This window comes from Haliotis cracherodii, unplaced genomic scaffold, assembly GCF_022045235.1.
Source record: "Haliotis cracherodii isolate W230 unplaced genomic scaffold, xgHalCrac1.p SCAF_5, whole genome shotgun sequence".
Lineage (NCBI taxonomy): Eukaryota > Metazoa > Mollusca > Gastropoda > Lepetellida > Haliotidae > Haliotis > Haliotis cracherodii.
Genome location: NW_027266308.1, coordinates 64,887,054 through 64,903,589, shown reverse-complemented (window position 1 = coordinate 64,903,589; position 16,536 = coordinate 64,887,054). Strand labels below are relative to the sequence as shown.

Sequence of the window (16,536 nt, the reverse complement as noted above, 5' to 3'; positions counted from 1 at the left end):
TACTGATGGGGAAGTGTAAGCACCGGTATATTCCGGTTACTTATGTTGCATCTGTGGACGAGACCCTCCTCAGCAATATGTGAGTCGTTGACGCATGACAAGTTCTAATATACCTTTTCTACACGTTTATCTTTACTGTACGCTTTGGTTGAGTATTTGTTACAACTTACAAGAATGTTTTGTGGATATATATTTATCTACTTGATATCAGTCAATAAAACTTTTTTGTGATATAAAGGTTTTCTTCATTTTTTAAATGAACCCTACCCTTCACATGTAGTGTGTACCTACAGTCATTGTTATCTTCAATGCAGTTATTTTTTGGTACCAATATATAGGCCTGTTGGTTGGTTGGTTGGTTGGTTGGTTTGTTGTTTAACGCTGCACTCAGCAATATTCCAGCTATATGACGGCGGTCTGTAAATAATCGAGTCTGGACCAGACAATCAGGTCACTGATATCATGAGCATCAATCCACGCAATTAGGATACAATGACATGCATCAACCAAGTCAGCGAGCCTGACTACCCGATCCTGTTAGTCGCCTCTTACGACAAGCATTGTCGCCTTTTACGGCAAGCATGGGTTGAAGAAGACCTATTCTACCTCAGATCTTCACAGGTCATATAGGCCTGTATGTGAACCAAGTCATTTATGGTAGCAGTTCTAGAAACAGACTAGTTCCCCCTATCCCCCAGACTGGTCCCCATATCCTGTGATAGCAAGTTGTGCTGAGCTCACAGAACCAGACTGGGCTTTATATTGAGGTACCATGCTATGTTGTGTTCTGTCATCAGACTGGGCCTTATTTTGAGGTACCACGCTACGTTGTGTTCTGTCATCAGACTGGGCCTTATTTTGAGGTACCATGCTATGTTGTGTTCTGTCATCAGACTGGGCCTTATTTTGGGGTACCATGCTATGTTGTGTTCTGGCATCAGACTGGGCCTTATTTTGGGGTACCATGCTATGTTGTGTTCTGGCATCAGACTGGGCCTTATTTTGAGGTACCATGCTATGTTGTGTTCTGGCATCAGACTGGGCCTTATTTTGGGGTACCATGCTATGTTGTGTTCTGGCATCAGACTGGGCCTTATTTTGAGGTACCATGCTATGTTGTGTTCTGGCATCAGACTGGGCCTTATTTTGAGGTACCATGCTATGTTGTGTTCTGGCATCAGACTGGGCCTTATTTTGGGGTACCATGCTATGTTGTGTTCTGGCATCAGACTGGGCCTTATTTTGAGGTACCATGCTATGTTGTGTTCTGGCATCAGACTGGGCCTTATTTTGGGGTACCATGCTATGTTGTGTTCTGGCATCAGACTGGGTCTTGTGGTACCAAGTCCTCCCTGATCCAAGATCCCAGACACTGTCCTAACTTTGTGCTTAGTTCGTGTTGCGTGACCTGATCAAGAAAGCAGCTTGGATGACAGAGATAGTCCCTGCAGAATTGACGGGAAAAGCTACAAAGAGACCACAAAGCTTTCATATAACACATTAAAAACACAATGTCAATGGCTGTCAACATTTATTCAGTATATGATGAATATTACATATAGTCAGGTTAATGCATGAAGGATCTGAAAGACTTGTTATTATAATCGCTCTAATAGACTTAACAATTTTTATTACATAATAAGTCTGCCAGGAGAGCGAAAGGGTGATTCTATCCCAGGGTGCATCCTACCAAAATACATTAAAAGATGGTACATGTTCCCCTGTCTAGTGTTTGGCAAAAGGGGGTAAAACAAGGACTGGTCGGCTCGTCGTCAGCATACCGTGTCTGAGTGAGTGAGGGACTATTGCTTAACCCTGCATCAGCAATCTTGCAGCTATTTGATGCAAATACTGTGTCTGGGTGGGTTGTCTGTTAAAACTGTGGCATATCGTGGACTACAACCAGCAGACAGACACAAATATAGACGTGCACATGCACGCACACTCACAGAAACAAACACGCACACTCAAAGAAACAAACACGCACACTCAAAGAAACAAACACGCACATGCACACACATGCACGCACACACATGCACACACACACACACGCACACACACGAGCTCACACTCAAGCATGTCACTATATATCTATGGCACATTATAAAACCGACATAAGAGGGATCAATACGTTAAAATCCCATAAATGGTATACAGTCTCTAAAATTGTTATAAATATGTAAAGGACGAAAAGGATCTGTGAGCACAATAATGAATGAAAGAACGAAGAGACAAAGTAACATGGTGACATCAAAACAGTTTGGTTTAATAATTCAATTCAAAGCCAAACAAACCAGTGGCAGCCCCAGCACATCACTTGGGCTGGTCAGACAGGAGCTTGTTTAACATCACCCTCAATCCAGGATGGAGATCTGTTATCTGTCAACATAAACATTGAAGTGTGTTAATGAATAAACCTGGTGCTCTCCAAGACAGGATAAGATATATGGATGAACAACTTCTTTATTACAATTAGGAGCGATTTTTGTTCATCCATATATCTTACATAGTACTCCAACTTCTAAATGCCTCTCAAAGAAGATCTCTAAGTCCTGCAGGCCATTGAGAACATAGTTCGAGACAACTGTGTGTGTCTTGTGGGTACATGTTTTTTTTAACATCGCACTCAGCAATAATTCAGCGATATGATGGCCATGGGCAGATACAGAGGGGGGGTGCGGGGGTGCGCACGCCCCCCTTTTTATTTCGAAAAAAAATCTTTATTTCTGTATAAATTACCACCAAAGACAATAAATAGATCTTAATTGTGCGCCCCGCTTTTCAAAAAAGCTGTATCCGCCCATGATGGCTATCTGTAAGTAATCAAGTCTGGACCAGACAATGAGACAATCCTGTTGTCAGCATCAATCAACACCTTCCGGGTACGTTGACCCACCATCAACCAAGTCATCCAGCCTGAACACCCGCTTCATTTGATCGGCTTAGGATAAATTGCTGGGGACTAATTCTAACCCGGAACCTCCAAGGATTGCCTACCATGCTTAGCAGCATTTGGTTGCATGGATACGCTATGTCAGGTTACAGTGACACAGCCAAGGTCCACTCTTCATCCCTGGTTCAGGTGGAACGTACCACAAGAACAGGATCACACCCAGATCCAGAGCAGGGTGTCAGAACCTCCATGGGACTCCAATATAAGTCATAAAAGGATCATAAAACTTAACTCGGGCTGCATAAAACCACATGTACTCAAATTGATACTGCAACAATGAATTTATCTTACCAACATGTTTTAATATGCCATTGTAAAACAATTAAAACAAATTCAAAGTTGATAGACAAACCGGTTGACTTGTGCTCACCTTGTGAGAGTCATTGACTCGGAAAGAGCATGTGGGTTTTTGCTTCGAAGCGGGGTATATGGGATTTATTATCCCAGTCAGAAATCCATGTGCTGCCTGTTTTCTTCGTGGTGGGGTATAAGGATTTATTCTCCTGCTGAGAAGTTTACTACCCTCCTAGGCAGGATACATAGTAATTTATCAAGATAACGTGAACCAATCAGATTTCATCAGTCTGACATGGAGGTATAATAATACATAATAATAACAGTGAATGCTATTTAAGTATGAGACCCTTAATTTTGAAATGCTTGTCAAATTTTCCCTATGTCCCTGTAGAGAGTTGACAGGAACAGAATGGGTTCTATGCATTTACTTGAAACATCTCTATCATTCATTTACCTGTCCCAGTTCAGCTAGCCCTGTCTGTATGTCTCCAGCTACTGCTGCATCTGCCACTGTCACCACAACATCGGCCACGAGGATGAGACCAGCAACTGAGGAGTAGACGCTGCTGTCGCTGCTGATGTTCAAGATGGGAGCATCTACAAACAGACACGGGTGACACTCATCACCAGTGGTGTAGGGCAGCAGCCTCTTCATATCAGGAAAGTGGGGACGTGTCAATGTTTTCACATATTACATACCAAAGTGTGAGCGGTAAGGCTTCAACTCTCAGCAAAAACGTTAGGAATCAAGATGGCCAATGTACTCACTGGGCTATGCTGGAGTGAGTGAGTGAGTGCTTATTGCTTAACGCCACATCAGCAATCTTGCAGTTAATCGCGTCAAGAAGATAATGCTAGATATTGCCTGCATGTACAGAGATATTGCCTGCATGTACAGAGAGATATTGCCTGCATGTACAGAGAGATATTGCCTGCATGTACAGAGAGATATTGTCTGCATGTACAGAGACATATTGCCTGCATGTACAGAGAGATATTGCCTGCATGTACAGAGAGATATTGTCTGCATGTACAGAGAGATATTGTCTGCATGTACAGCGAGATATTGTCTGCATGTACAGAGATATTGTCTGCATGTACAGAGAGATATTGCCTGCATGTAAAGAGAGATATTGCCTGCATGTACAGTGAAAGCTTCCAAAGATCTTGTTTCCTTTACACTTACCTTGACTTCAACACTTAGACACGGGAGTAGTGAGAATAGTATTACACTGATCCCAGCAATATTCAAACCACATCATCATAGTCAAGCATATATACCAAATGGTCAGAGCCCCTGGTTGTTGATGTGACAAGGCTTCAGACCATGGGTTACACCACCTGTCGACCCAAGAGTCCAGAAAGACTTTGATCCTTTCTCTGTTTGTTTGTTTGTTGTTTACAGACGCACTCAGCAATATTTCAGCCCTATGATGGCAAGTATGGACAATCCAGTCATTGACATCATGAGCATCGATCCACGCAGTTTGGATACGATGGCATATATCAACCATGTCAACGAGCCTGACCACCCGATAGTCGCCTTTTACTACAAGCATAGTCACCTTTTACGGCAAGCATAGTCGCCTTTTACGAAAAGCATAGTCCCCTTTTACTACAAGCATAGTCGCCCTTTACAGCAAGCATGGGTTGCTCAAGACCTATTCTACCCAGAATCTTCATGGATGTTGATCCTTACTTTGCAAGCTCTTCTGTAAGACTGGTATGCAAGTTGTTAGGTCTGTCAATATTTCAGCAGCTGTCTGGGCCACATAGGAAGCTGGTAGCATGTCTACACCACCACAGAGAAGTGCCTGAAGTTTAAAAAAGTCAAACTAAACACATTAACATCTCAATTTAGCGACTATGTAATCTCTAATTGTTCTGATTCTGGAAACAGAACCATCACCTTCTTGTATCCAAACAGTCAGTGAGGTTGAACAGCGTCTCAGTTGTATCATGGAATGCCGGTTTTGTGTGGATCAGATTTTAGATGTTGATTAAGTGATGCTGCTCTACTCTACACCTCTCCATATTGATTATACAGCTGGGTAACACTGGCCGATCCAGAGGATGTCTGGGGGTGTCCACCCCGCCTTTTTAAATGATTTGGTTGTTAAAGTAAATTGACAATGGTTTACATATCATGTTTGTGTGATTTCTTGGGGGGACTCTCCTCCTCACCCCACCCCCCCTGAAGGTACACATGGCCCAAGCAGAACCCCCTCTTTTTCAAAATGGTAAATCCGGAGACTTCACTGGTGTGACAGCTGGTTCCGTTAATGCTAGAATTCATCTCTCCAGAGTTGACTGAAAATGTAGTATATCACTTTGTACTAACGGCGCAACCATCATATTTTCGTTTTAACAGTAAAACGGGCTCGCTTGTCGTCTTTGAAAAAATCCTGAAAATAAAATGGCTGCTCCCTCAATGACACACGTCTGATCAGAAAAACACTAACTGCTTTGTAGCCAAAGCCAAAGCTATTCTAGAATCAGTTCAATAAAAATACTCATATACAAAGGCAAAAGTTCTTGTGATATACAAAACATAAAGAGGATCAGTCAAACAATTGTACTACTGTGTCTGGAATTATATAACTGAGCGAACGATGTCTGAGGGTATACTAACGAACCACAGTCCATATAAGGAGCATTTCTGCGAATTTATCACAAACATTTTCCCAGGTTCATATTCAGAAATCCATATAAAAATCCATGTCACAATAACTGTGCCTTTGTGTATATGATCAGAGCTTCTATTATTTATCACCTTATTTCAGACCTGCCACGTATTTCCCCGTTGAGACTCACCCTGACAGCTGAGTAATACATCTGTTGCTGTAATGGCTTCTCAGACAGGATGCTGCTCTCCTCCTGCTCAAACAACACTTCCGACCTGAAAACATCAGTCCACTTTTACACACAAAAGAAGTTAAAGACCACCCCATACTGTAGTAATATGAAAAAATCAGATGCTCCTTAACTTCCTTTGTGTAGCATACATTACTTGCTATGTCATGGTGACACAGGATGTCAGATTAGAGAGTATGAGCAGATAACTGAGCCGAGCCCTGAACTAATGACCAAAGTTATTAAGTAGAAACTGTTGGTACAGTAAAGGCTGCACATCCAAGATCACAGTCACAAGACTGGAACTCACTGAACCACCTGCCTTGAATAAAGTTGATGAAAAAAAGCCATGGCTCTCAGCTGATGCTCATTGATACCTTCAACAAGTACCGTATTTCCTCGATTAAATGCCGAGTCTCGACTAAATGCCAAGCCTTGACTAAACACTGGGCCTCGATTAAACGCTGGGTCATTTTGTGCACAGAATTCTTCCCATTATTAATATTGTGATTAAATGTCAGAGGTTAAGAGTGTCTGAAAGAAATATATACACCCAGGGGTTTAATTGAGGAAATATGGTACCAGTGCCGAAAGACAATTCTAGTTCCAAATCACAACAAAATTCACAAATGCAGAATGTTCCTCTCGACACACCTAGTGTTCAGTCTGTTACTCCTGCATGCCTGGATTATCTCCCCTGCCCTGTAGATCTTCTCCAGGAGGTACATGGGTACTGAGGGGGGCCACGTCAGGTTGGTACTGATGTACTGGCAGAACATCTGGCAAAACAACAACAGCTTTCACCTGAAGGGATCATCGTAATTTATTTATGTTTTGCACCTCAATATTTTCAGCCATCAGACAACAGACAGTAGCCAGTAGACTTGGTACAGCAGCTGGTAAGACAAGACAATGGTTGACATTATCAGCACCATACCATGTATATCGGGGTACAGTGACACACAATCAACCAAGTCACCAGGCCTGACCACATGATTCAGCCGCCAGTCGATTATTTACAGATCACCGTCATATAGCTGGAATATTCCTGAGAGTGGCATTAAACAAGAAACAAACAAACACTCACCTCTTCTGACAAGTAGCTTGGCTGGGGAACAATTCTGACTTGGGTCCCCTTATGGGAGATACTCTAACGAATTACTGTATTCAGAAGGAGTAACTTATATGTCTAAAAATAGCAGTTCGGGAGGAAGGCTAAAGTGATGCAGGTCTTGCATATACTGCCAACGTGGTAAATTATATAATATTCCTTAGAAATTAAAGAACAACCAATTCTTTGATATTACTGTCAAATCAAAACAATACCTTTTGGCAGGTACTACTGTCAACATCGGAGAACTGGAAGGAGAAAGTTGAAAATGTCATATCATATCAAAACAACTAGGATATTATAACAGGCATATTAATCATTTCACATCAATTTACACCCATGTATTATTAATAATCTGACAGACAACAGGCATATTGTCAAACAACGCCGAATCAATAATATTTTCAAACAGTTTTCGAGACTTCTTTCCCATAATTCCTTCTACATGTACTCCTACACATTTCATCCATATCAACGTTTGGTAAATGAAGCGCCTACTTGTATGTGTCTCTGCTCCCAGTGTAGACAGCTGACGAACTGGGCGGCTCTGTCCCTGATGCCTGCATCCCCATCCTCCAGTAGAGTGAACACGGAGTCCATCACACTGGAACACACAAACTTCCTGGGTTATTGTTGTTTAACACAACACTGCACTCAAGTTGTACATCAGTGGCCTGTGAATAATTAAATCTGGACAAGACAAACCAGTGATTGATATTATGAGTAACGACCCACACCAATGCCATTTTGTTATTTTTAAAATGGAAATAAAATTGAAACATGAGGCAGACTTTCTGATGATGCGGGCGATGCCTGAGAACCAAGACTATTATTTTTTTTGCCTAACATAATATACTACAATATACATTTCATTCAGAGCCTTAGCCTCCCTACCAGCTGAGCACTGACTCTGGCAATGACTTGTTGCTGTTGTTCACAAAGACACCGAGGATTGTCTCCCCTGCTACCAACAGGGCCTTGACTGCAGCAGACCTCAGACTGTCGTTCTGACGAGGATCACTCATGGTGTGAACTTGCCGACACCATTCCTGAACTGATGACTTGCTGGAATGATCAAACAGATAATACATTCATTAAGACTAAGAGATATGTTTCGGAACTTGTTACTAAAGAGAGTGAGTGAGTGTGAGTGAGTAAGTTGGGTTAAGTGCGGATTTGAACAATACTCCAGAATTATCACAGCCTGTCAGCATGACGTTGGAGGAAAGCCTAAAGTGATGTAGGTCTCAGATGTTTACCAATTTTCCAAAACAATTATTTGGGCTAAAATATTTTTTATCTTTCATCTCAAAGCAGAATTTAACTACTTTCCTACAGCTACTCACAAGGAATCTGTAAGAGGAGGTTTAAGCCTTAGTGTGTTGTTGACCAAGATGGCCTCCACCTGGATACTAGCGGCGTGAAGACTGGACCCACTTCCGCACAGGGACTGAACCCGATGCAGGTCGTCCATGGTGAAGTCGGAGTGTTCCGGCGTCAGCTGATGGAGATGTATCTCTGCCAAAAGAGACATGGCTGCCGTCAGGGCGGAGATCCCCACATCTCTCCGTAGCAGCATCCATAGATGGCGCTGTACACAGAAATATGCACATCGTTCACTTTTTGGATCTTATGAAAATGTGTCAAAAATATCTCGATATCATTTTCACTTTCGTGTTTGATGTCCCACAATGAGTGTTCAAGGAATGACGAAATACACTGAGCACTTCAGCATGCATTTATCATGCAGAAGAAGCTGATTTAACTCAGAAAGTTTTACAAATTGCAGCGCCATCTGGCATTCTTTATTGTCAATGTTTTCCTTTAGCAGTTTGGTGTCGTTTTTGTGCAGTGAAGTTCTTTAGTACACATTGTTCTTTCTTTACATATGACGTCTTTTGTTTGAGAGTTGTTCATTGGTATTCTTTTTGTATTTTGATTTCATTATTTGTATGTTAATAAAGATCTTTATTTGTAACATTCATTCTTTATTCGTAACATTTGACTATTAATGCGTACGTTTGTCCTTAATTTTAACTTTGTATTTTTTGACTGAATGGCCGCCCATATAGAAATAGTGCAAAAGTGGAGCGAAAAAATAGTGAGAGTGTGAGTGTGAACAATGTTTTACCCGTGGTCTGTGACATTCAAGCTATATCTGGGCCAGTCAAATTAGTGGTTGATAGCATGAGCATGGATCAATGTTGTCCGAGTACGACACACAATCAGCCAGGTCACACATTGGGGGTATTCTGGGGTGAGTGAGGGTTTGGGCTAGCATTTATAACAGCAATGTGAGCCAAGGAGACCAATAAGGCAATGTACTGTTCTTTTTTTGTGGAATGAACTCTGAACCAGAGGTTTAAAGATTTTCATAGACACAGAAATAGCTTGTGATATCCACTCGTGCACCATGACAACTCAAATATATTTTTTAGTATAACTTTAAAAAAATTGTGAATGAGGTGTCTTTTAAAGCAGCTATTCATGACACCAAGAATGGGTTTGACACATTTTACCCATGAGAGAATCAAACCTTATCTTTATTTCAACAAGTGACCAACTTACCCACAATGCTACCCAACCACCCACTGACCCAGTACTTTCTCAATACCAAGTACAATGTACACAGAACATCGACTTGCACCGCCATACCTGAATCAGGGTCCAGTCAACACTGGTTGTCCTGCTGCTCACCGCCATTTTAAGTAAGATGTCGAGACAGACAGAGCAGACGTCACAGTCATCCATTTGCAGCCAATCACAGCACTGCCTTGTTAAAACTCCCGGCGAGTCGCAAAGAAGATGAGTAATACATAACATTGAATCCTTTACTTCGAGTCCAGTCCCAATCTGCAATATGAGGTATCCCATAATATTCAAGTGACCTAGACTAATGTTTATTGAGCATTAAAATACCTGTGGATTCATGGCTTGGAGAGCAACTTCAAAACCGATGTGCAAACTTTTGTAAGAATCCGCTACGTGGATTCATACAGTTTGCACATCAGTTTTTCGATTCATACCTCAATGAACCGAGAAAACCACAGTCAATCCTTAAATGTTGTACAGGCTTTTTGGCCAAGATACGAAAAATAAGATTTCAAGACCGACAGCAATTACAGAGAATAACATTAATTAAATCATGGACACAAGAGTTCAAGATGTTGTTTTGATAATGCTAGTCTAGTCATAAATATAATGGTTCTATAAAAATAGAACTGTCTTTCATATAATTATTTTTACTTTCATGAATTTAGGGCTGATTCAAGAACCAGACATACATATTAGTCTGGAAGTGAGTGTCGTTTTACACCACTTTTAGCACGATTTAAACAATATAACAGCAGGGGATACCACAAGTGAGTTTTACACATTGTACCCATGTGGGGAACCAAACCCAGGTCTTTGGCGTAATAAGCAAATGCTTTTACCACTGAGCTTCCCAACCACCCAACATTTCCATATTGTCTGTATAATATTCTGTCAAAATCAGGTCTGTTCTCACCTGTAACTTGCTGGAACGTTTTCTCTCTGTTGTAGATTTAAATAAACGAACAATGGACATTCTAAAACTTTCTTCACTATCACAGTCTTGTATCAAATGTTTTATTATCTGCACATATTTAGCAGCAATGAGAGGGCAGTGCCTCAGCTCAGTGTGGATCCAGCACTTGTCTAGGACTGTAGTCAATAACCTGTGCTTAAACTTCTTATTAAATTCTCGACTTAGAATCAACTTTTCTGCACAGAGTAACGCTCCATGTAGCAGATTGTGCCCTTGAATCTCATCACATGATGATGGTAGGCTCGCCACAAGTTTCAAAGCCTCCTGCTCTCCACTGTCCAGAGGTATAAAAGTGACCGCTGCTCGGGCCGACAACTCTCGGAGGGTATACACTGGACTATGTAACGACAAGGATACCTTCTCTCTGAACACCCTCTCAATCCTGTGATAAAAAAAATCAGAATATACTACCACATTATAGACGTGATAATAAAATCATTTGAATGACAAGAATTGATACCTAGAGAAGACACACTGCAACTAGAATAATATTATGGCTATTTACATTGCATTATATTTCCACATCACAAGGGCATGCTCAAAGCAATACATTGTGATTACCCCAGTGAATGGATCAGTGTGCACATGGTTTTCATTCTCAGCTCCCTGGGAAGTATACAGTTATTTTGTTTGTTTGTTTGTTAAGTGCCGCACTTAGAAATATAACAGCTATATGACGGTCTGTAAATAATCAAGTTTGGACCAGACAATCCAATGATTGACATCATGAGCATCGATCCACGCAATTGGGATACAATGACATGCATCAACCAATGCGAGCCTGACCATCTGATCCTGTTAGTCACCTTTTACGACAAGCATAGTCACAATCTCATTAAAATCAGATCTAAGTTCTCGCTACTGCTAAACAAAGATCTGAGGACATCCGATTACAGGTCACGTCAGACCGACCTTGCACGAACTTTGACCGACCAATGGAATGACCAATCAGAAGGAAGCTTTCTCGTGCTTTACGGCACTAATTTCAAATTGGCCACTACACTTCAAAACATATTTTGACAAATTCTCGATTACAAATTTGAAACCTGAACAAAAGAACATTATGGAATGGCTAATAGATGGTCTAGATTCTACGAATTCAGTCGTTAAACCCGTAACTATCGTTCGGAAGTTTTCGTGGTTGCATGATAAGAAATCACATTCCGACTGTCACTTTCATAATCTGGTAAGCTACGGTCTGATTGGTCGGATGAAAGGTCGTTCTGACGTGACCCCAAGGGTCACAGGTTGTAGATGTTCAAACCCACAAGCAGGGATATCGTGTTGACAAAGCAAGAACAAAATCAGGGTTAATCAATGATTTAAACCCTGATCAGCAGCTCCTAGGTTGGCTAAGGTATGCAACTCTGCACAGCAGCAAGTAGGGTATGACTAGGTTCTCTTTCAGCAATACTGAGAAAGTTTACATGATATACCATGTCTGCCTTGCAGAATGAACAGTGCTGCCTTGTAATCCACTACAGAATTCGGACAAAATTGGGTGACATGGGGTTTAACACAAAATCTTTGTGCCTTCACATAGCAACAATCCAGGGATTAACATTGTGAGCAACGATCCACGCTAGATACGTTGACACGCCAACAACCAAGTCATCGAGCCTGGTAGGGTAACAACAAGTACCATCTGATAATGTCTTTTCGCTCTCTGTGCAGATACTCCCTCCACTAGACCACAGAGGCAGTCTTCTGACATAGGGACGGTCGGGTAGCCTAGTGGTTAAAGCGTTCACTCATCATGCCGAAGGTCCTGGTTCGATTCCCGACATGGGTACATTGTGTGAAGCCCATTTCTGGTGTCTACCGCCTTGATATAGCTGGAATATTGTTAAAAGCTGAGTAAAGCCATATCAATCTTCTGAGATAAGGAACCATTACTCACTGGTCTGCTGACTGGGACTCCGCTGGACCAAGGCTGGCCAACAAGGTGAGCACCAGGAACAAAGATGGATGCAGACTGTCAACACTGTTGACATTGGTACAGGGGGTCTCCAGCCTTGACAACATGGCTGCTGGTAGGTGTGGGTAATGGGCAGACAACTCCTGGAAAGTCATCATCTTTTGACTGGTGCCTGCCTTCCCTCGTGGGCCAAACATGCGACTCACCATTGTCCCTGAAATTGGATTGACAAATGAGAAGCAGAGGATAGTTATTAGTATACAGAAGTGTATATTTGGAAAACTAATGGTAGTGATTTGTAGTAGTGTGTAAGCGTACCCAGTGGAGTGATTGAGGGAGTGAAAGGGTCGGTGGAAGGGTGAGTGGAAGCGTGGGTGGAAGAGTGGGTGGAAGAGTGGGGTGGAAGGGTGAGTGGTAGGGTGAGTCGAAAGGTGGGTGAGTGAGTGAGTGAGTGAGTGAGTGAGTGAGTGAGTGAGAGGTTTTACACAACTTCGGAGCACCATCATGGTGGTCAACAACAAAATGTCAGAAACCGCACTTTAATATGGAGCCATCTTAGACAATGACAAATGAAATTGTGGGTGGGCTGGTTTACCAGAAACACAAATATAAATTCTGCTCGCAGGAATCATTGATTGTACCGTAGTAATCTATTACCGAAGAGCTGTGTAGCGGCATTCCTGATGGCCCAGCTGGTGGACTCGAACCCGTCAAAGATGATGAGGAGGACCTCGGTGTATCTGGGCATGAGGCTGAGCACCAGCGTGGCATCACCAAACAGCGCCTTTAGGATGTTGAGGGCGTGGACCTGGCAGACGTCCTGTGTCTGGTCAGCCTGGGGCATGAAGGGAGCCGACGCCAGGCGGAACAGAGTCACAACTGACTGGGTCAGGAGCCGGTGCTGCAGATACAAGTCAACTATGAACACATCGACTGAAGCAGCATCTCCATCTCTTACTCATCCTTAGTGTATGAGTGAATGAGTGAGAACTTCACAATTATTTAACATCTCCTGGCTTTATAGTGGAATCTGTCCAAATCATACTCTGTCAAATTCTGGTTTTGGTGAACAACGGACTATTTCTCAGGTCCCCTCAGTTCCTTGATAAACTTGCTGGGAATATATATCATCCTTGATAAATTATCATTACTCAAAACTGAACTCACTACTTTGGAATTTTCACACTTCAGACTTGGGACTAAAAGCGTAGTCCCAACAACCAATTTACTCTTGAAAAGGAGCTGTCTACATCAGATAGGACCAGACCGGACCAGATAAAGATATAGAGGATGTTTCATGTGTTGAGTGAAATATCTTCTTTCTCTCATCAAGCGACAGGGGAAAGATGTAATGAATATGCAAATGGAGTCTCCTGGCAGGAACTACTTTAAATAAATATATAAATAGCTGTGATGCGGTATAACTCAAAACCATGTCCATAATATACCACCAACGTTCATATAGATTTCCCGAGGTGTCAGTGATCATGAAACCAATATGGCTGCCAGTCATAGTCACATCATATAACAAAAGGACTACCATTCTTGTGTGTTTCTGTAATCGTAAATATCCTATTAGGAATAAAAAGTATGTATTATGCTAACCATAGGCTTGCCCAATACAATTTATATTCCTAATGTATGACATTTTCCAAACAAAACACTCATCAAATAATATCTATTCATTCACGTTACTGCAAATACTATCTCATTAAACCATCATGGAGCTGCACAAGCCCTCCTTCAGCTCGGCATGGCTCCCCATGACCTGCTCAGTATTGACTTGCCTGTCTCCTCCTCTGCTCAGCCTGGGCAATGACCTGTACGATGACAGGCAGCCCCGCTGACCTGCGAGTAACGGACGTCGACATCAAGTTGCTCTCCAGGCTACTCATTATCTACAACGAGAAACAAATCTGTGACAACCACATGACTCTTGCATCACAATGCCCAGCTGATCAACATATCCCCTGCATGATATCACAGACATCGTCAGTATTCATGCTTCAGCATGATAAATATCTCCAACATATCGGATATATCCCCACAACACATTAAAACAGTGTCTAGCTTGGTATCCGAGATACGCAAAACACGGTATCATAAATATCTCTCAGCATGTCTGATATCTCCCCAACATGATATAAGATATATATCAAGCATGTCCTCTGCATAGAATAACAATCCAAAGGATGATATCAGATATACCAGCATGATATATATTCCCAGCAAGACATCCAATATATCCTCAGCATGATATCAAAGATATTCCCAGCATGATATATATTCCCAGCAAGTTATCCAATATATCCTCAGCATGATATCAAAGGTATTCCCAGCATGATATATATTCCCAGCAAGATATGCAAAATATCCTCAGCATGATATCAAAGTTATTCCCAGCATGATATATATTCCCAGCAAAATATGCAATATATCCTCAGCATGATATCAAAGGTATTCCCAGGATGACATATATTCCCAGCAAGATATGCAATATATCCTCAGCATGATATCAAAGGTATTCCCAGCATGATATATATTTCCAGCAAGATATGCAATATATCCTCAGCATGATATCAAAGGTATTCCCAGGATGACATATATTCCCAGCCAGATATGCAAAATATCCTCAGCATGATATCAAAGGTATTCCCAGCATTATATATATTTCCAGCAAGATATGCAATATATCCTCAGCATGATGACTGAGACATTCACAACATGATATTTAACATTTGCCCTGACATCAGTCCATATCCCCCTCCTAAATGATACCATGCTGTCAAAGGAAACGTAAGACAATTGGTTATTTCAGGGCCACAAGGAGCCTGAACTCTACCTGGTACAGAATGTCTGCTGGTATGGCTGCAAGAGCGGGCTCATCACAGGACATCAGTGCCGAGCAGTACCGCAGGAACCCATGGCGACAGCCTTCAATGGCACCCTACAAGCACAATCAAGACATGGGTAATGTTTCATGACCAATTCATACATACAAATACATCATAATCCATACTAAGAATAATCCAATTATACATTTCTCTTTGTTTACTTTATTTGTTTTCATTAAGAACTGCCTACCCTGATCCGACAGCTGGTGAGGACTTGTACATACATCTGGCCCACACCTTGTAGCTCTGACAGCCATGTCGGTCTCTCCGAGGTCTGGAAGCTCACCAGACAGGCAGTGACCTCACCAAGACAAGTACAGCTTTCCTGCAAGGCAGGCAGGAGTCAACAAAAGTGCATCTTAAAGACAGTCATCAAATTATGCCACAAGGCTCACCTAAAATCACATGTGGCCTCATGAACAATAATGTAATGCCTTTTGGTACATGAGGGCATTAGGACATGTAGGTTAAACAAAACTGGTAAAATCCCTAGATATTTTTTTATATTTGTATACTTATCCTGCATTACTCCTTAATGCATATTACTGCTTTTTGTTTACAGAAAGAAGAGCTGTGTGAAGTCTTGCTGAAGAAGAAGTTGTTGTAACTAGCCTTGAGGACAACCCTATCACACAGCTCCCACGTGACCACGGGAGTGATGACATCACTGTCTTCACATTATTGCTGTCACTAACAGTGGATACACCTGTGTGATCTCTCAGCATAAAAAATCTTGATTCTCACTTGTTGTGTTGATTCTTAGTGAATATTTCTTGTGATTGATTCTATTGTGCCTCCGGTTTGTATCTTCATATATTTTATATGATTTACGCAATAGCATAATATGCATTAAGGAGTAATGCAGGATTATTTAATAAATCCAGATAATTTATTTGAATGAATATCAGTGTGCCCTTTTGTGGTTACACAAAGCCTACACTC

General features: G+C 41.7%; 1 protein-coding gene across 1 annotated transcript in view; it reads right to left on the bottom strand.

The window, feature by feature from the left end:
• Positions 1 to 2,044: 2,044 nt before the first annotated feature.
• LOC139442531 (tRNA (32-2'-O)-methyltransferase regulator THADA-like) overlaps positions 2,045 to 16,536 on the bottom strand; it is a 38,979-nt gene continuing 24,487 nt past the window's right edge. The window contains exons 19-34 of the mRNA XM_071223348.1: positions 15,785 to 15,919; positions 15,543 to 15,647; positions 14,488 to 14,598; positions 13,358 to 13,601; positions 12,683 to 12,914; positions 10,723 to 11,164; positions 9,870 to 10,067; positions 8,561 to 8,805; positions 8,109 to 8,279; positions 7,713 to 7,818; positions 7,430 to 7,462; positions 6,758 to 6,882; positions 6,065 to 6,149; positions 4,950 to 5,064; positions 3,705 to 3,847; positions 2,045 to 2,379 (exon numbers count right to left, since the gene is read on the bottom strand). Coding sequence (XP_071079449.1) covers positions 2,314 to 2,379; positions 3,705 to 3,847; positions 4,950 to 5,064; positions 6,065 to 6,149; positions 6,758 to 6,882; positions 7,430 to 7,462; positions 7,713 to 7,818; positions 8,109 to 8,279; positions 8,561 to 8,805; positions 9,870 to 10,067; positions 10,723 to 11,164; positions 12,683 to 12,914; positions 13,358 to 13,601; positions 14,488 to 14,598; positions 15,543 to 15,647; positions 15,785 to 15,919 — 2,556 coding nt within the window. The 3' untranslated portion in view covers positions 2,045 to 2,313. The remainder of the gene's footprint in view (positions 2,380 to 3,704; positions 3,848 to 4,949; positions 5,065 to 6,064; positions 6,150 to 6,757; positions 6,883 to 7,429; positions 7,463 to 7,712; positions 7,819 to 8,108; positions 8,280 to 8,560; positions 8,806 to 9,869; positions 10,068 to 10,722; positions 11,165 to 12,682; positions 12,915 to 13,357; positions 13,602 to 14,487; positions 14,599 to 15,542; positions 15,648 to 15,784; positions 15,920 to 16,536) is intronic.